Consider the following 20,173-nt stretch of genomic DNA (forward strand, 5'->3'; position numbering starts at 1 on the left):
GGCCAGCCCTGCCCGGCCCCCTGCAGAACGCGGCCGGTGTCCCCGACCCTTCTCGAGTATCCCCACGAGTCCCGGGTGCGGCCGGCTCCCCTGGCCACTGCTCTCACTCGTCCTGGGCAGAAGGCTTCCTTGGGTAGCGCGGACGGTTACTTCTCTGTGTTCTAACTCTTCCTGTTTTGTTTCTCCCATCAAAGTCAAATTTCTGGAAGTCATCAAACCCTTCTGTGTCATCCTGCCGGAAATTCAGAAGCCGGAGAGGAAGGTAAGTACCCCAAATTGCCAACAAAGAAGATTTCAGGAAACTATCTGGACTCTGAAAGTTTACAGTATGATTAAAAATGGCTTCAGCACGGCAATGGAAACTCTCCCTTCTCTTGTCTTGGAGTGTAGTCGTGCTCTGTTATTCCGGAGAGCTGTCGAAAGGTGACCTGGTTGTGTGGAAATTTCCACCGAAGTCATCGTGCTGTATTTGGGGCATCTTTGGTGAAAGTTGCTCCGAGAACAAAGCCTCCGGTTGCCCTGTCCCAAAAATGGATCCGAGCCGTGAATGAATAAGGCCTCAGTTAGGATAGCAGATTGAGTTACCCTCCCTTTTTCACCTCCAACGGGAGCAGGTCATGGGTTGGTTTTTTTTTTCCAGGAGATGCCCTTTGTATCCATCTGCTAAAGGGAAGGGCTGTCACTTTAGTATTTACAAATGAGTTTGTACCTTTTATGTAGGCTGTCACAATAGCGAGAATAAAGGCTATTCTTTTGTGAAGTCTGCTGCTTTTCACAGCCAGTGTATTAAAACAAGGAAAGATTAAATGTAGAACTGTGTTGAATCCGAAATTGTGTGGGGTGAGTGTTGCCAGTATAAGTGCAGCTATCAAATAACGAAAAAAAGTTTCGTTAGGTTCCTAGGTTAGAGAGCGGGGAATAAAATGTTTGTGTCCTCAGATTATTTTTCAAACTGTTGTTAAAGCATTCACATGGACACTTGGGTTCTTGGAATCCACTTTCATTTTTTACTTAAAATAGTTTCATAGAAATGCCCATGTGCTTTTTTTAATGGACGAATTTGTAAAACTTTACCCCTCAATTCCAATGTAGTGGAGGGGTATGGCTCTGGAGGCAGGCAAGCCTAGGTCCCACTCTTTACATCGCTCCTTAGTAGCTATGTGACATTGGCCTTGTAACTCAGTGTGGTAGATGGAACCAGGGAAATATGTGCAAGGTATAGCAGTGGCTCAGGAAGGGATTAACTCTGGAAGACATGATGTCTTACAGTGGTTTTGAAGGACAAATAGAAGCCTCCTTGAAGAGATGGAAAGGAATTCCAAGTAAAAGGAGTATATCGTTTGCAAAGGCATTGGTGACAAGAGTGTAGCATGTTTGGATGAAAGGTTGTTAGATGTAGTTCCTATTGATAGAACATAATGGAAGGTGGGGAACAATAGGAGATGAATAACAAGGGCCAGACATGAGAATGTCACTTTGGAAGGAAGGGAGAGGACTAGAGTTGGTTTAGAGGCTTTTCACATCAGAGGATGAACTGTGGTACCGAGCAAGAATGGATTTAGGGGCTACTAAGAGGCAGAGGAGACAGGACTTGGAAAAAGAGCTTTTGGGGTTTTGATGTTAAATTTGATTGTAACCAGGAGAGGGGACTTAGTGATTAAAAAGTCTTGAAAAAATTGTCTGCTCTTTGTTTCCCGTCAAGATTCATTTCAGACAGGTTAGTCTGAAACGGCGTTGCCTTTTCTCGGCCATTTTCTAATTTCTTAGTGTGGTGGGATGGTAGGTGGGAAGAGGAGCATTCTCAAGAGAAGAAGAGTCCTGTGAATGCCCTCAGCTTTGGATGAAGTATCTGAACACTAATTCACACCACCCTTGTGTGGCTGTATGACTGTGTCCTACTTTGCCTGCATGTATAGTTAGAGGACTGTGACTCCTGTTCTGGCCAGAGGGCCGGGAATGCTGACTCAGTGCCTGCCTAGAAGTGTTTTTAAAGAACACAGTTTTGTTCACTTAATACTGTCAGTCTCTCACAAGGTATTTCAACCTCAGAATCTTCCATCTGTACAATAATTCATATTTGTTAAGCCCTCTAAAGCCATTAGTCTAGTGTAGGCAGCAGACACTAGTGAAGACACTCAGTTTCAGAGGCAGAAAACCTGGAAGAGTTCCCGCTCTACTCTTTAGTGACAGAGGCTTTGGGTGGGAGGTCTAAACCTTTCTTATGATACGTAATAGTCATCTTTTCAGCAATTCTTGTCACCTGTGCAACCTTTGTACCTGAGAAGATGTGAAAATCCTTAACAGATGTTACTAGTAGGTTAAACGTGCAATTCTCCTGCCCTTCCCCAGTATTGTTTATTACACTGTTTTACCCTTAATTCATAGAAAATACACTATTGAGCAATTCCAAATTACTTGGCTCCAGAATAACAACGTTTTGTGACTTACACTCAAATGAAAAGTGGTTGCTCGTGTGTTTTACAAGTCATGTTCTATTGTGACATTCTTCAATCTTGAGTCTTAACTGTTAATGCTAATGGTTAAAAGCACAGTTTGGGACTCAAACTCACTTTAGCATTGCGGTTTGGGACAAATTATTTAGTCTTCTAAGACTGAGTTGTAAAATAAAGATAACTCTCTGTGGTGTGAGGTGAGCTGGGGGGATGCCTGTAGGTCCTTGCATTGTGCTCTGTGCAGTGGAAGTTACGCAGTACAATGGTACTTATGTTTGGTACATGGTTCAGCTTCTCTGCTGAACAGAGGAAAGGGTCTGGTTGGAGTCCATTTTTAGAGAAAGGGGTCTGATTGGAGTCCATTTTTATTAATTTGCTTTTGAAAGTAACCCCTGCTTTAATTCATTCGCTTCTACTCTAGATTCAGTTTAAAGAGAAAGTGCTGTGGACCGCTATCACCCTCTTTATCTTCTTAGTGTGCTGCCAGGTAAGCTAAGGCTTGTATTTCGTATTGGGGAGGGGGATAAAAGTAGCTGGAAACAGGCGTGCTAACTGTTTTGCTCTTTGCCTATTCCCAGATTCCCTTGTTTGGGATCATGTCTTCAGATTCAGCTGACCCTTTCTATTGGATGAGAGTGATTCTAGCCTCTAACAGAGGTAGGACTCTGGCTCTCTCTGTCTTTGCTCTGTAGAGTGTGGGCTTACCTAGCTTCACTTAGTTAAATTATAGGCTTTGGCTTTATATGGAACTTAGAGAGTGACTTGGAAAATAGAGTGAAGAATGTTAGTGTGCTGTGTTGAGTAGCCTTATTAAATGCTGAGTTCAGCACCAAGGCATACCATCATATTTGGAATCGTATTTGAATGCAGTACAAAACCTGTATTGACAAGATAAGTCTATGCTATAGAGAGAATTAAAAACATGGAAAAACAACTAGAATACTTTTTGAATACCTGAAATGATGACGTTTCCATTGATAACATTCTTCAGAATATGTAATTTGTTTTTCAGCTGTATCTTTTTCATATCTATAGGTTACATATATTGTCAAAAAATATGTAACAGTGTTTTGTATCCTCTAACCAGTTACCTATGGGACTGGGGAGGATTCTGAATGTGTATGTTGATACTGCATTTGATTAACTCATTTTAAAAACATAGTTGAATTAAATTCCAAATCAGTTGGAAGTATAGCTCATTTTAACATAATGGGAAGTAAGAAGGTTATTCACAACTAGATACAATTGTACAGGCTCCCTTTCCAGACTCTGGGAATTATTTGAATGTTATCCTTTTTTTATTAACTGATGAAGAGACAAACGTTTCTTATCTCTAAAACCAGAATGAATCTGTTTATGGTGAATTTAAATGCAGCAATCTGTTTAGACACCATGTGACTTCCTAAACAGAATAAGATGTTGCCTCGCAGGCTGAACAGAATGAATTGAATTATACACTAATCGTTGATATTTTGGGGTTCTCTAAATTAAATGCAGCTAGGAAACTGAAACACATTAATTTCATATAAGGGGTACTCAGTCAAATTTTGCTCATTCATTTTTAAAATAATGTACTATGTTTCCAAGCTAATATTGACTGTTTTGCTTCTCCGTTTCCTCAAGGCACACTGATGGAGCTGGGGATCTCTCCCATTGTCACGTCTGGCCTTATAATGCAACTCTTGGCTGGCGCCAAGATAATTGAAGTTGGTGACACCCCAAAAGACCGAGCTCTCTTCAACGGGGCCCAAAAGTGTAAGAAAGATTGTGAATAATCTGATGTCTATAGTTGGAGAATTTGTATTTGCTATAATGGCATCAAACAGGTTTTCTTTTCTTTTTTTTGAGGGGGGGGCGGATGGAGTCTAACTCTCTTGCCCAGGCTGGAGTGCAGTGATGCAATCTTGGTTCACTGCAACCTCCGCCTCCCACGTTCAAGCAATTCTCCTGCCTCAGCTTCCTGAGTAACTGGGATTACAGGTGCGTGCCACTACACCTGGCTAATTTTTGTGTTTTTAGTAAAGATGGGGTTTCACTACATTGGCCATGCTGGTCTTAAACTCCTGATCTCATGATCCACCTGCCTCGGCCTCCCAAAGTGCTGGGATTATAGGCGTGAGCCGCCATGCCCAGCCCAAACAGTTTTTTCTTTTGTGCTGCAACCTCCTTGGCCTGCCAACCCTGTAGGAGCTCCATGGCCTGTGTTAGCATGAGCACTTCTGGGAGAGCAGAGGTGCTAGGTGCTGGGGATGGGCCGGGCAAGGCAGGGGAGAGTGTCTGGAGTGCCCCTGAGGCCGTGTAATGGAGTGGAAGGATCAGAGCTTGGAGGTCTTAGCACCCTTGGACAACATTTCATTATTACTTAGAAGGAAGTAATGGCTACTTCAGAGCTGTCATAAGGATTAAATAATCACTGTCACAATGCCTGCCACATAGTAGTTATTTGGCAAGTGTTTTATAAAAAAATTTCACTCACCAGGCGCGGTGGCTCACGCCTGTAATCCCAGCACTTTGGGAGGCCGAGGCGGGCAGATCATGAGGTCAGGAGATGGAGACCATCCTGGCTAACACGGTGAAACCCTGTCTGCACTAAAAATACAAAAACTTAGCCGGGTGCGGTGGCACATGCTGTAGTCCTAGCTACTCCAGAGGCTGAGGCAGGAGAATCGCTTGAACCTGGGAGGTGGAGGTTGCAGTGAGCCGAGATCGTGCCACTGCTCTCCAGCCTACTTGGGCAACAGAGAGAGACTCTGTCTCCAAAAAAAAAAAAAGAAGGAAAGCTTCTCTTAGACCGAAATAGCTTGGTAGCTAAGGGAATGGGAAGAGTAACCAAATTGATGGTATGTGGGGTTTTCCTTTTAAAAGCACATTAAATAAAAACTTGAGAGGGGATCACTTTACCCAAAAGCTAGTAATTCTGTCCTCTGGACCCAGATCTGGATGGTGAGCCTAGAGAGGTGGCCCAAATTGTAGTTCAGCTCATGAGCCATCCAGACCCCAAGTGCCTGACATTGAGTTTGGGTGCTGCAGGTGTGACATCTCCAGATTGTCTCCGGATGCTGTCAGGAGTAGGTTCTGCTCCCTAATTTTCTTTGAATGGAACAAATTTTCCAAGTATCACTTTTACTCCTCCCATGATTAAAAAGCAAGTGAATCTAGGAAAAGGTGAAACTAAAGAACAAGTGTGCTTTTGTTAAAAGGCTTTTGATTCATCATGTACTTTGCTGATGTGATGGTTTAGCATGTTCTCAGTCAAGCCCCTTGGAGGTCGTATCACTGCTCTTCATCTTTGTTCTCCCCTGTGCCTGTCGTTGAGTGGGTGTTTCTGAACTATTTCTTTTGCTCTGTGTAGTGACCCACTTGGAAAACACTTCTTTCTTTCAATTCTAGTATTTGGCATGATCATTACTATCGGCCAGTCTATCGTGTATGTGATGACCGGGATGTATGGGGACCCTTCTGAAATGGGTGCTGGAATTTGCCTGCTAATCACCATTCAGGTAATTGTTATGCTAACATCTCCCTCTGAGTAGCCCCTCACACTTACCTACAGTTCTCACATGACGAATATCAACCACACCTAAAAGGAACTCCTACTGAAAGGAAGCAGAAGCCTGAGACTCTGGGTTAGCCCTCTGAATTCAGCAGAGAAAGGCTTTACTGACCACTGTCTGGGACTGAGGATGTGATCTCACTCTGTCTTCAGCATTTATATCAGAGAACCCAATTACTGAAGGATGGAACCATGTCCATGGGGAGCCGTAACACATAGTCTTGTATTTTTAAATTTTTACAGCTCTTTGTTGCTGGCTTAATTGTCCTACTTTTGGATGAACTCCTGCAAAAAGGATATGGCCTTGGTTCTGGTATCTCCCTCTTCATTGCAACTAACATCTGTGAAACCATCGTATGGAAGGCATTCAGCCCCACCACTGTCAACACTGGCCGAGGTAAGGGCCCTGTGCTCCTCTAGTGGCGACAGCTTTCAGCAAAAACGATTAAGCAATGCAAAGCAGAAGACAAAAATCCCCCCGTTCCACAGAAAAATTATGTCAGTTTTAGGTTTTTCTCTTCTGATTTTTAAAATCAGAAAAGTTTTTAAAACTGCAAAGTTTTAAAAACACAAATAGGCTTATAATTATAATGATACCTAACTTGCACTTTTCATATAAAAATACCTCCTGGACGTTCGGCATGTCAGAATACACAATCCTGCCTCACTTTTCTTAGCACAGTATAACCTTATATTGCAACGATAAAGCAATGTTAAGTCATTTCCAGGTGTTTTTATTGTTAACATTGAAACAGTGAACGTCCTCATATGTTCATCTTTGTGTATTTTGGCAGCTGCTTTTAGTGAATAAATTTCTAAAAATGAAATTCCTAAAGCAAAGCACTTGGTCATGCAAGGGGCAGCTTTCTGAAAAAGGCCTGAACTTGGAGCTTAGCACCTGCGTTCAAATCCTGGCTGTTCCTGTTAGTTGTACATAGGTGGCTTTGGGCAGATTCCCTCACCACTGAATCTTGGTTACCAGGATGAAATGAGAAGCAGCATGAAATTATGTGATGCCTGGCTCCTGGTAGATGCATATCAAATATTAGCATGCTGTGCTACATCCACTAAGTGCCACAGAAATCTTGTAACAGAGCATGTTTTTAATAAAAAGGTCAAAACATATAAGGGAAGCCTTAGAGAGTGTGACTTTTTAGGGAAAGGAAATAAACATTTTTGACACTAAATATCTTCTGCACTGAGGAGCATTCCAGGAGAAATAATCAGGCGTTATTTGAGAGTTTTCTTTTAATTGAGTGTTGGAAACAGAGTCCTTGGCCTCCAGAGACCATATTATCTCATTAATGAGATGGAAAACTGGTCCCCAGACAAGTGAAGGCTGCAGGTGCCTAACAGGTTACAAAGGATAGTGGAGCTTGAAGTAGGGAGCCATAGAGAAGAGTGGGCAAGATCGATCACATTTGATGCTTCCTTAGGTACTTTGTATAATTTTAGGAAATCCAAGGTAAATTGGGAGAAGCAGGTCCGGAAGGCAAGGTTTGGCAGGATGTGAAAAGGCAGGAGAGGGAACGCATTGTAGGAGTTCAGGCATTTGACAAGACCATCATGGTGACTGGCCTTTGGGGAGCGCCTGAGTGGGAAGGAAGTAAAGTCAGAGGGGAAGGCCCTGGTGGCTTAGCAGCCCAGTAGTAGCCGCCAGAGGCTCATGTTCCATTCTGCAGCAGGGTATTGAGTGATGGGAGCCAGAGTTTGGAAGGAGTGATTTGCTCTGCACTGAAAGGCAGAGAGAGCAGCTAGGTGTGTACAGCAGTAATCCAGCCCCAACCAAGCCATCCTACAGGAGAGCATTGTGTCAGGGCATTTGGAGGAAGCAAGTAAGAGGGGGGGCCAGAGAGGCACTTTCAAGGTGGGGGAAAACTAAGAAGCAAAGGTGGGTTTGTCTGGCCTTGAAGTCAATGTGTCTAAATGTCAGTTGCTCATGTTTGGGACCTGGCTGACACGAGATGCATTCAGGAAGGGCTGTGCCCCATGGCCTGCATGTGGGCAGTGAGTGGTGCTGGAGGGAGAGCCTGGTAAGGAGGGGCAGGGAGAGCCACACAGAGGGCACAGCTGGGACGGCAGCTTTGCAGCTGTGCCTGGAGACGTTGCAGCTTGGCTTGGGATGGGGGAGGCTGTTGAATGAGATTCTATAGGCAGAGAGAGTAATCACTGCTGCTTCCCTGGGCAGCAAGAACAATCCAGAACTGGGAATTAGTCCCAAATTCGATACCGTGGGGAAACAGGCCAGCCTTGTCACACAGGACCAAAAGGTGGAAAGGATGGGAACTGACGAAAGACCACCACAGGGTGAGATGAGGACATGATGGCCAGTTAGGACATGGTGTCTCTTTCACAGAAGCCACAGCAGAGGAGGTCAGTGGTCACATTGGTTAGCTGATCTGCCTGACATGTCATCTCTGAATGGTCCAGGAAGATGTAGCAGGTGGTCCCAGCTATCATGTGTTAGAAACTTGAGGACAGTGCTTTTGAGTTCTTTGGTTTCACCTTTTCCTAGATTCACTTGCTTTTTAGTCATGGGAGGAGTAAAAGTGAAACTTGGAAAATTTGTTCTATGAAAGGAAAATCAAGGAGCAGAACCTACTCCTGACAGCATCCAGAGACATAATCTGGAGATGTCACACCTGCAGCACCCAAACTCAGTGTCAGGCACTTGGGGGTCTGGATGGCTCATGAGCTGAACTACAGATTTGGGCCACCTCTCTAGGCTCACCATCCAGGTCTATGTCCAGAGGACAGAATTATTAGCTTTGGGGTAAAGTGATCCCTTCTCAAGTTTTTATTTAATGTGCTTTTAAAAGGAAAACCCCACATACCATCAATTTGGTTACTCTTCCCATTCCCTCAGCTACCAAGCTATTTTGGTTGAATAGAAGCTTTCCGTTTTGTAGGATGTCTTCATTTCTTACATTTCACTCTATTTCACTGTTCAGCACAAGGGAATGGACACATTTGATAAGTTCCACAGTACTAGATGGGTCCTCTAAGTATGGTCTGGCCTTCAGTTTCAGTTTTCCTATTTAATCTGTCATGTAAAATAAATTTTACTCCAAAGTGGCCATCAAATATAGTCCCTATTTGACTTTTTTTGTTGTTGAGATGGAGTCTTGTTCTGTCGTCCAGGCTCAAGTGCAGTGGTGCCATCTCAGCTCACTGCAACCTCCGCCTCCCGGGTTCAAGCAGTTCTCTGCCTCAGCCTCCTGAGTACGGCGCCTGCCACCATGCTCGGCTAATTTTTTTGTATTTTTAGTACAGATGGGGTTTCACCATCTTGGCCAGGCTGGTCTTGAACTCCTGACCTTGTGATCCGCCCACCTCAGCCTCCCAAAGTGCTGGGATTACAGGCGTGAGCCACCGTGCCCGACTCCTATTTGACTTTTTAAAAAGTGCTCCTCAGAGTACCGATACCATGACCCCACACTGCCCACAGAGACCCTGTTTCTGGAAGTAATGCCAGCTTCCTGCCAGTAGAAGTACTGTGCGTTGCCAGGCTTCCATTATGGGATGGTTACACCATCCTGGAACGGCAGAGGTTACCACTTGTTTCTTTCTTTCGCTTTTTAGTTTTTTAGCTTAAGTAAATTTCTTGCTAATGTCTAAAACTTAGGCCTTAATAATGCACCACACTCCCCACCTTCCTCTCACTTGTTACTCTGTTGTCTCGTTCTCAGATTGGGTCCCCTTCCCGTTTCCCTCAGTCCCTCAGTAAGCTCACTCCACCCCTAGGCCTGCCTCCCTCAGGAGCATCTCCTGGCAGGGTGTGGTTTGGATGGGGCCACATGGTGGACGCAAGCACATCCTCTGTACTTGTACCCTTGATGTAAGGAGCAGAGAGTTGGAGCCTCCCCACTCACCAGCCAGGGGCAGCCTGCACTTCAGAGCTGTTGAATGGGTACTTGTGCTTCTCAGGATTTTCCAGGAAAGTAGATTTGCCGGCTCTGAGTCCTCTCTTCAGTGGATAACCCCTTCCAGCTAGAGTTCAGCAAAGTCTGCTTTTATTTTTGTAAATTATCATCATTCCACACCTCTGGTGGCCACTGACTCATACCTAAGAAATGAGACTAGTTAATTTTAAAAAGTGGAATAGTGGTTGGGTGCTGTGGCTCACACCTGTAATCCCAACACTTTGGGTGGGTGAGGCAGGAGGATCGCTTGAGGTCAGGAGTTCAAGACCAGACTGGGTAACATAGTGAGACCCCAACTGTACAAAAATAAAAAATAAAAAATTAGCCAGGTGTGGTAGCATGTCTGTAGTCCCAGCTATTCAGAAGGCTGAGATAGGAGGATCACTTGAGCCCAGGAGGAGGAGGTTGAGGCTGCAGTGAGGTGCTGCCACACCACTGCACTCCAGCCTAGGCAACAGAGAGAGACCCTGTCAAAAAAGAAAACAAAACAAAACAGAATAGCCCGTTTCTGTAGTTTGAATTCTCTACAGAAGAGAAGTGAGGGATGAGTAGAATACATGCTGTATCCCTGTGGCTATGGGCACCATGTGTCTAATAACTTAAGTTTGTTTTTCTCTTTTTATTTTCTCTGCTAAGAAGCCTAGAAGCAAGTTGAGTTGCCTGTTTGTTCCTTCACATTTGTGTCCTCCTTTGCCAACAGGAATGGAATTTGAAGGTGCTATCATCGCACTTTTCCATCTGCTGGCCACACGCACAGACAAGGTCCGAGCCCTTCGGGAGGCGTTCTACCGCCAGAATCTCCCCAACCTCATGAATCTCATCGCCACCATCTTTGTCTTTGCAGTGGTCATCTATTTCCAGGTGCGTCCAGATCCAACCCCAGGGAGTTTCCGTGGTCTGGATTTAAGTGTCAGAATGCCTTGTGTGCAGTCCCCTACTCTGTGGGGTGCACTGTCATCATACTGTGTTGAAACGATGAGATGGTATTTGAAGGCAGCAGGTTTCCAGATGAGCTGGACAAGCACGTTCATTGAGTCATGGGACCTGCCATTAACGAAACAAAATTAAGGCAGTTCTAACATTTGTGAAATCATGTTCCTTTGGGTTGGGCCTATCAACAGGTAAGAAAATATATTTCTAAGTTCTTAGTTCAAGAGAAGCAAAAAGTACTGTAGCTCTGAAACCTCATTGCTCTCTTACAGAAAGTTTGTATGATATTTATAGGTAACTTCAGCATCTCGGAAAAGGCCTATCTTCTTGAGCTGTCTTACCTTTAAAAGTATTCCATCTTTTAAACTTGCTTCTGAGTAAGAAACCTGAACTGCTAGTTGTTTCCCTGTAATTGGATTGATCTTTGTATTTTTTGATGGTCCACTTTGTATTTTTGGTGTTTATTAAAAAGAAGGGACAGAGATAAAAGGTAGTTTGATGTTTGTGAAAGGTATTTATACCAGCTACATGCTTTTCCTGTTCCTTCTGAGACTAAGCCAGATTCCTGCTTAATAAAAAGCTAACTCTTCAGGGGCTTTGCCAAAATTTGCAGTCAGATCATTAAGAATTTAATTTTTTTTTTGAGACGGAGTCTTGCTCCATTGCCCAGGCTGGAGTGCAGTGGCATGATCTCAACTCACTGCAACCTCTGCCTCCCAGGTTCAAGAGATTCTCCTGCCTCAGCCTCCCGAGTAGATGGGACTACAGGTGCCTGCCACCACGCCCGGTGAATTTTTTTGTATTTTTAGTAGAGACAGGGTTTCACCGTGTTAGCCAGGATGGTCTCGATCTCCTGACCTCGTGATCCGCCCGCCTCCACATCCCAAAGCGCTGGGATTACAGGCGGGAGCCACCGCTCCCAGCTTTAAGTATTTAATTTTTAAATCCTCTGTATTCTGAGCCCTGTTATAGGTACTGGGAGTTCATAAAAATAAACCCTTTCTATTCTCCACGTGTTTCAGAGGGAGAGGTCGTATTCCTAGAAAAGTTTAGCTTTTCTGTTTATGATTAAAAACACCGTAAGGAACTGTTGCAAGGTGTGAGGCCACTGCTGTAGTGGCCCTGCCTCAGAGCCAGTGTAAAAGCTCAGGAAACATCACCAGCTAGAGAGAAACGCCGTTGGGATTTGGGTGTGTGGCCTCCAGGCTTTCCTCCATATTCCACACAGATGTGGATGTAATGTGATAGGCTTTGTCTTTTGGGGGGGGAAAAAAAAAGGGATTATTCCAGCGTGCTCACTTCCATGTTTTGTTTTGTGTGAGACAGGGTCTCATCGTGTTGCTCAGGCTGGAATGCAGTGGCGTGATCTCGGCTCACTGCAGCCTAGACCTCCCAGGCTCAAGTGATCGTCCCACCTCAGCCTCCTGAGTAGCTGGGACTACAGGCGTGCACCACTACACTCGGCTAGTTTTGTTTATTTTTTGTAGAGATAGAGTCTCACTGTGTTGCCCAGGCTGGTCTCGAACTTCTGGGCTCAAGCAATTCTCCCACCTCAGCCTCCCAAAGTGCTGGGATTACAGGTGTAAGCTACCCCACCTAGCCTTCGGTGTATTTTTAAACCAGCTTTTCTGGGCCCGTTCTGGATGTTCTCCCAAAGTGCAGGAGTACGGTGGTGGGTAAGGAATGGGCACGAGCTCTCAGAACTGGGAGCCCCAGAACCAGCACACAGGATTTCCTCCCTTGTGGCCCACTGGATAGTCCCCGGCTGGACTGTGCTTCTGTGCAGCAGGCTGGAATGAAGCAGTGAAGGGGATTTGGTTCTGTTTGGCTTCTCAGGGCTTCCGAGTGGACCTGCCAATCAAGTCGGCCCGCTACCGCGGCCAGTACAACACCTACCCCATCAAGCTCTTCTATACGTCCAACATCCCCATCATCCTGCAGTCCGCCCTGGTGTCCAACCTTTATGTCATCTCCCAAATGCTCTCAGCTCGCTTCAGTGGCAACTTGCTGGTCAGCCTGCTGGGCACCTGGTCGGTAAGTAGGCTCTTCGAAGATGAGCTATCAATGCAGCTAGTTGGAGTGGTTTCTGTCAGTGTGTCTTGCTCATGAACAGATATTTCATCCAAAGATATTTTCCATTGTAACTTTTACAAATTCAGCACATTAAATTATCTTTTCAGTAAGAAAATTGTACCATGGGCACCGAGTAAAATTGCATTCTTTCATCTGCTCAGAACTATTTTTGCCCTGATGCTAAAGTAAAATGAGGAGCACTCACACGCGTTTGGTTTCTTCCCCAGGACACGTCTTCTGGGGGTCCCGCACGTGCTTATCCAGTTGGTGGCCTTTGCTATTACCTGTCCCCTCCAGAATCTTTTGGCTCTGTGTTAGAAGACCCGGTCCATGCAGTTGTATACATAGTGTTCATGCTGGGCTCCTGTGCATTCTTCTCCAAAACGTGGATTGAGGTCTCAGGTTCCTCTGCCAAAGATGTAAGTAGAAGCAAAACCTTCTAGAAGGGTGATGAAAGTGTGGCTAGTATAATAAATAGTGGTCTGTGACACTTGCAGACAGATCGTCCTCCTTTAAGGGCCGACAGATGGAGCTCAGCCAGTAGATCAGCTGTAGGTATGAGAATCTGAATCCACACTGTAAAGTTAGACTTGGTCATACGACTTCCTTGCAGCAGTTTTAAAGTTCTCTGTATGAATATTGTCAGTGCTGGAAGAGGTGATCTATTGTCAGTGCTGGAAATGCTGGAAGTTTAGTACCACTTGGAATGCCTGTTTCCCCTTCAACCTCCAATTCCAACTTCTCACCTGTGGGCACCCTGCAGGTTGCAAAGCAGCTGAAGGAGCAGCAGATGGTGATGAGAGGCCACCGAGAGACCTCCATGGTCCATGAACTCAATCGGTGAGTGGCGGCCCCAGGTCCCCAACTTCCCATCTCTGGACATGCGTTGTTTCTTTCCACACAGGGCATCCTGATAGGCCCTAGCACTTACTGGGTCACTAAATCTTATCCTTGGGTTATAGGACAGAACTAAATGTTAAATATTTATGAACTTGCTAAGTACTGGACACTGGAGACGTAAAGATAAACACTTAACAGCCCCTCTCCTCCAGAGCTAGCCACTGGGTAAGGAGATGGAAGCATGTGGCCAGGCGGGTGGGAGACAGTGTGGTAAGGGTTCTGAGAGCAACAGTTGTGAGTGGCAGCGGGACCCTCATTCACCCTGACTCATGCCGGTGGGGTGCTGAAGAGAGCGCCCTGGAGGAGGGTCACTCTGAGCTCAGAGCAGGCAGGTCCTGGCGTCTGAGTGCATTTTGGGGCCTGAGATGGCAGTAAGGCTAGAGAAGCTGGCAGTGGCTGGGCACGGAAGGGGTTGATTTACGTTTGAAGCAGGGCAGAAGGGATGGAGCCTGCAGTCTTTTAGGAAGGTCAGTGCTAATACATGAAACCACGCTAGAGAGGGAGAGGGGGAGGCCACATACCTGCCGGGCTGTGGCGAGAGTTTGGGCCAGAAGTGATGGTGCCACATATAGCCGTCCCCTTGGGGATGAAGCAGTTAGGTGAGGAAGGGCAAAGTCCAGGTGACCTTAGATGCTGCCACAGCACTCTTCGGTCTGCACAGTCTCCATTACAACTACTCATCTCTTCCATCGTCACTCACAAGCAGCCACAGACAGACACAGACAAATGAGCATGGCTGTATTCCTACAAAGCTGTCTACAAAGTCAGCTGCAGACCGGGTTGTCCTATGGGCCTTACCTAAAGGAAGCAACCACAGGAAAAGCCAGAATTGCAAACTTCACATTATTTTCTAATCCCTAGCAGGGATGGTAGGCAATTTAGTTCATTCTCTTAATATTAAGCTGCTGAATTTATAGCACTCTGCAGTAGAAATATAATTCAAGTCACATGTAATTTTTTTAATTTCTAGAAGTCACATTTAAAAAGTAAAAAGAAACAGGTGAAATTAATTTTAATATATTTAACCCAGTATATCCAAAGTATCATTTCAACATTATAATTAATGTAAGAAAAACCATGATGAGATATTTTACATCCTTGTCTTCAAATTAAATCTCCAAAATCTCATGTGACATCTCAGTTTGGTCTAGTTACAGTCCCCTGGCTACTATGGCCAGTGTGGCCGCTGCCTGGACAGCAGCGCCTTGGCCTGGAGCACTAGATATAGTAGATGACTTTCAAGGAGACAGCAGAGGGGCCTTTGAGGCATTAGGTCCCAAAGTCCCAGGTGAGCCTGTTGGCCACCTGGCTCACAGGGGGGCTCTGTGGGTGTCCCGGAGCTGACTGTGTCCCCTTCCCCAGGTACATCCCCACAGCCGCGGCCTTCGGTGGGCTGTGCATCGGGGCCCTCTCGGTCCTGGCTGACTTCCTGGGCGCCATTGGGTCTGGAACTGGGATCCTGCTCGCGGTCACCATCATCTACCAGTACTTTGAGATCTTCGTGAAGGAGCAGAGCGAGGTCGGCAGCATGGGGGCCCTGCTCTTCTGAGCCCGTCTCCCGGACAGGTTGAGGAAGCTGCTCCAGAAGCGCCTCGGAAGGGGAGCTCTCATCATGGCGCGTGCTGCTGCGGCATATGGACTTTTGTTTAATAATGTTTTTGAATTTCGTATTCTTTCATTCCACTGTGTAAAGTGCTAGACATTTTCCAATTTAAAATTTTGCTTTTTATCCTGGCATTGGCAAAAAGAACTGTGAAAGTGAAATTTTATTCAGCCGACTGCCAGAGAAGTGGGAATGGTATAGGATTGTCCCCAAGTGTCCATGTAACTTTTGTTTTAACCTTTGCACCTTCTCAGTGCCGTATGCGGCTGCAGCAGTCTCACCTGTTTCCCCACAAAGGGAATTTCTCACTCTGGTTGGAAGCACAAAAACTGAAATGTCTACGTTTCATTTTGGCAGTAGGGTGTGAAGCTGGGACCGGATCATGTATTTCCCGGAGACGTGGGACCTTGCTGGCATGTCTCCTTCACAATCAGGCGTGGGAATATCTGGCTTAGGACTGTTTTTCTCTTTAAGACACCATTGTTTTCCCCTATTTTAAAAGTGATTTTTTTTAAGGACAGAACTTCTTCCAAAAGAGAGGGATGGCTTTCCCAGAAGACACTCCCGGCCGTCTGTGGATTTGTCTGTGTGCACCTGTTGGCTCTTCTAGCTGACTCTTCTGGTTGGACTTAGAGTTTGCCTGTTTCTGCTAGCTCCATGTTTAGTCCACTTGGGTCATCAGCTCTACCAAAGTGAGCCTGGCCAAGCTAGGGGGACAGACCCTTGCAGTGATGTCCATTTGTCTAGATTCTGCCAGTCATCACTGGATGCATCTCCTTGCGGCTGCCCTAGCAAGGGGAGACATTGTGGTGGCTCTCAGACATGGACAGAAACTGACTTAGTGCTCACAAGCCACTACACCTTCTGGGCTGAAGATCACCCAGCTGTATTTTCAGTTTTCTTACCATGCTTAGGACTGCACACAAGTGAGCAGACGCCACCAACTTCCTTTCTGCATCACCAGTGTCGTCAGCAGAGAGAGGACAGTGCAGGCTCAAGGTCGGTAGTGAAGTCAGGTTCGGGGTGCATGGGCTGTGGTGGTGTTGATCAGTTGCTCCAGTGTTTGAAATAAGAAGACTCATGTTTATATCTGGAATAAGTTCTGTTTGTGCTGACAGGTGGCCTAGGTCCTGGGGATGGGCACCATCCCTCTGTCCTTGAGGGAGTCCCCTCTTAGGACAGGCACTGCCTGGCAGCAAGGGCAGCAGAGTTGGGTACTGAGATCCTGAGGAGCTTGAGGTTTCGAGCTGGCTTTAGACATTGGTGGGACCAAGAATGTTTTGCTGGATGCCCCAATCCTAAGAAGGGGTCCTGGGGGTGCATGCAGCCTATCGGGGAGACTCCACACTGACAGTGGGCACACGGCAGCCTGCGAAGCACAGGGCCACCACCACAGCCTGGCAGAGGGGCACACTCTGTCTGGAGACCTCGCTGGCAGTGCTAGCCAGGAAACAGAGTGACCAAGGGACAAGAAGGGACTTGTCCAAAGCCACCCAGCAACTCAGCAGCAGAACCAAGATGGGCCCCAGACTCCTCCATATGTTCCAGGGCTTACCACCCTATCACACGTGGCCTTGTCTAGACCCAGTCCTGAGCAGGGGAGAGGCTCTGAGACCTGATGCCCTCCTACCCACATGGTTCTCCCACTGCCCTGTCCACTCCGCTGCTACAGAGGGGCAGGGCCTCCCCAGCCCATGCTTAGGAATGCTTGGCCTCTTGCAGGCAGGCAGCTGTACCCAACCTGGTGGGCTGGGGACTGGAGGGCGCCAGGCCTCAGGAGAAGCCCCATAGTCCTGCCTGCAGCCTGTAACCATCGGCTGGGCCCTGCAAGGCCCATACTCACACCCTGTGGGTGATGGTCATGGTGGGTGGGTGGGGACTGACCCCAGCTTCCAGGGGACTGTCACTGTGGACACCAAAATGGCATAACTGAGACAAGGTGAATAAGTGACAAATAAAGCCAATTTTTTACAAGGTACTTGGTCATGTTCTCTTAATTTTAAATTATATTTTATTCCCCAAAAGGACAGTGAGGCCCAAAGCTTGAGTGCAACTTTATGTGTGTCAAAGGCTTGGCTGGGGCACTCAGGCATTTTGCCTGGAAAAGTTCCCTTCTAGTGGTCATGTCAGCCTGGTGCTCACATTTGTGATAAAGTGAAATGGCTGCTGGGCCACATGTGGCGCTACTGCAGGGCTCTGTCAGTGAGGCAGAATGCACCAGCTGTCCCGTGAGAATGCAGAGGCCTCCGCTGAGCCAGGGCACCTGCCACCCTGTGGAAGAGTGGGAACCTTCTAGCAGGAGCCTAGCGCCCCGTAACTCGAAGCCCTTCGAGCCTCAGCTCCAGTACCCAGCTGGTGATTGGAGAAGTCTTACCTTGGTTGTGAGGCTGGCCTCAGACCTGACCTGTAGCCAAGCCAGAAGGACCCACTGTTATGTGGGTACGAGTGGCAGGCTTGTGGCTGCTCCCCTAGAACGTGTCTAAAAGTCTGTTTCCACACCAAGCCCCCAGTGGTAGGCCACATTTCCACTCTCCCCAGTCCTGGACAGGGCCTCACCCCAAACCTGCCATCCCCACCACCCGAGCCTGGTGCTTCCTCAGGAACTTGAGGGGTAGGTGGGAGGGCAGCCCCAGGGCAGGCCTGACCAGGGCTGTGGGAGGTCGTTACTCCTAGGTGGGCTCCAGCCTCAGTATTTCCTTGTAGTCTTAGACCTTGTCTTAGAAACTGATTTCCAAGGGGAGTTGGGTCAGAGCAGGATGGTCCCTCTGAGACCGCCTGATGGACAGGTGTGGGCCTGGCCTTGCAGAAGCCACACCTCAGCACTGTTTTGAGACTGCCAGGACACATGTGCAGCCAGGTCTGCCCTGCGCTCCCTCTGTACCTGCTGGCCCCAGGAGCAGGCTCAGGGAAGCCCTGGACAGGAGCACAGCACGTGGCCTCAGGCTCCAGACCAGCCAGGCGCTGTGAAATGCTGAGGCAGGCAGGGTGCTTGCCAATATAAATATGTTAGAAAACCTGCCGCCCCAGGGAAGCAGTAGGCCATCTCTCGTGCCTCAGGTATTTGGCTGCACTTGTGGCCGTGGCCCCTCTCACCTGAGGGCAAACAGAGCCCACATTCCAGCAGCCACGCGTGCTTCGAGATGGCAGGCCCTGGTGTGGCTTACTGTGGCGTCTCTCCACCTGGCTCTTCCTGTGCAAAGGGAACTCATGCTCAGAGATGGGTGGTAAGGCTTACTCTTCTTTTTCCCTTGGGGCAGGCACTGTCCCAGCCACTTCCTACATGTGCTCTCACTTCACCCCACTAGAGGCCCAGGAGGAAACAAGTCGGTCCATTTTATAGGTGAAGAAACTGAGGCCTAGGAAAATAGAGTGCAGCCAAAAGTCACTTAGCTCCAGAGCCAGGACAAAAAGCCTAAGGCTCACTTCCTACCCCAAGTCCCTGTCTGGTTGCTGGTCCTGCCTGCAGGTACTTCCCCAGCCTGCTCCTGCGGAAGCCAGGCCAGCATGAAGTCCTCAGGAAGGCTGGTATGAGCCTCCCATCTCATTCCTGAGGGGTCTGAGCCCCATGGCCTGGGGAAGAGCAACAGATTCCTGACAAGGGCCAGGAGTTGGGCATGTGGCACTGTCCGAGAGTCAGCAGAAGCCCCAACCTGAACTTCAGCACCCACCAATGCCTGGTTCTGGAGAGCCAGGTGTGCCCCTAAGTGGTAGTGCCCACCTCACTCCCCTGCCCCAATCCGTTCTAGGGCCACATCACCCACTCCTTTCCACACAGCAAACATTATTGAGCCCCATGGGGAAATGGAACAGAAGGTGCTTCTCCCCTCGAAAGCTCATGCCCCAGCAGAAAGGGTTCTGCAGTGTCTGTCTAACCTGTGGGCCTTGTTCCCTCTGCTGTCTGCCTGACAAGCTCCTGTTCATCCTTCAAAGCACAGCTCAATAAGGCTAGAAACATCTAAATGCCTATCGGAGGCGGGTGAATAAATTACAGCAGCTCCTCCCTGTGGAAAGGAACTAGGAGGACATTCTTTATATGTTGAGTTAGAAGAATCTCCAAGACATGCTGTCAAGGAAAAATACAGAAAGCAAGAAACAGCGTATGTTCCTATTTGTGTTTAAAAGCGGGGTGGGAAGCAACTAACAGACTACATCAGGAAAAGGCGTAGCAATTTCTCATAAAACCAGACACCCACCCTACACCCAGCTATTCTATTCCTGGGTATTGAAACCCAAGATGAAAATGTATGCCTATACAAAGACTTGTACAGAATTTCATAATAGCTGAAAAATAGGGAATAGCCTAGATGACCATCCACCAATGGATACATGTGGTGGATCCACACGGTGGCATTTTACCCAGCAATAAAAAAGAACAAACTACCCATACACACAACATTGACGAAGCTCAAAAGCTAAGTGAAAGAAACAAGTCATGTTGTATGATCTCATTTACATGAAATTCTAAAGCAGGAAAACCTAATCTATGGCAAAAAAAAAAAAAATCTAACAGTGGTTGCCTCTAGTGTGTTAGAGATTGGCACAAGGAACTTTCTGGGCGATAGTAGTATCCTTCACTGGAGTCTGGTTTCATTAGTCAGGACTCATGGAATGCTCCACTTAGGATTTGTGCATTTCACTGTATTTTTTACATTTAAAAATAACCATAAGTGGCCAGGCACAGTGGCTCACACCTGTAATGACAGCACTTTGGGAGGCCAAAGCAGGCAGATCACCTGAG

At 47.1% G+C, this 20,173-nt stretch overlaps 1 protein-coding gene across 2 annotated transcripts in view; it reads left to right on the forward strand.

Moving 5' to 3' along the window:
* SEC61A1 (Sec61 alpha 1 subunit (S. cerevisiae)) overlaps positions 1 to 17,413 on the forward strand; it is an 18,512-nt gene extending 1,099 nt beyond the window's left edge. Inside the window, exons 2-12 of one of the 2 annotated variants that reach the window (XM_011971299.1) lie at positions 195 to 262; positions 2,875 to 2,940; positions 3,032 to 3,110; positions 4,077 to 4,208; positions 5,844 to 5,953; positions 6,250 to 6,403; positions 10,630 to 10,790; positions 12,696 to 12,893; positions 13,160 to 13,351; positions 13,696 to 13,772; positions 15,195 to 17,413. In XM_011971299.1, coding sequence (XP_011826689.1) covers positions 195 to 262; positions 2,875 to 2,940; positions 3,032 to 3,110; positions 4,077 to 4,208; positions 5,844 to 5,953; positions 6,250 to 6,403; positions 10,630 to 10,790; positions 12,696 to 12,893; positions 13,160 to 13,351; positions 13,696 to 13,772; positions 15,195 to 15,381 — 1,424 coding nt within the window. In that variant the 3' untranslated portion in view covers positions 15,382 to 17,413. Of the gene's footprint in view, positions 1 to 194; positions 263 to 2,874; positions 2,941 to 3,031; positions 3,111 to 4,076; positions 4,209 to 5,843; positions 5,954 to 6,249; positions 6,404 to 10,629; positions 10,791 to 12,695; positions 12,894 to 13,159; positions 13,352 to 13,695; positions 13,773 to 15,194 lie in introns of those variants that run through there. The other variant, XM_011971300.1, reaches the window with a different exon arrangement.
* The last annotated feature ends 2,760 nt before the right edge of the window (positions 17,414 to 20,173 follow it).

This window comes from Mandrillus leucophaeus, unplaced genomic scaffold (assembly GCF_000951045.1).
Source record: "Mandrillus leucophaeus isolate KB7577 unplaced genomic scaffold, Mleu.le_1.0 Scaffold121, whole genome shotgun sequence".
Taxonomy (NCBI): Eukaryota; Metazoa; Chordata; class Mammalia; order Primates; family Cercopithecidae; genus Mandrillus; species Mandrillus leucophaeus.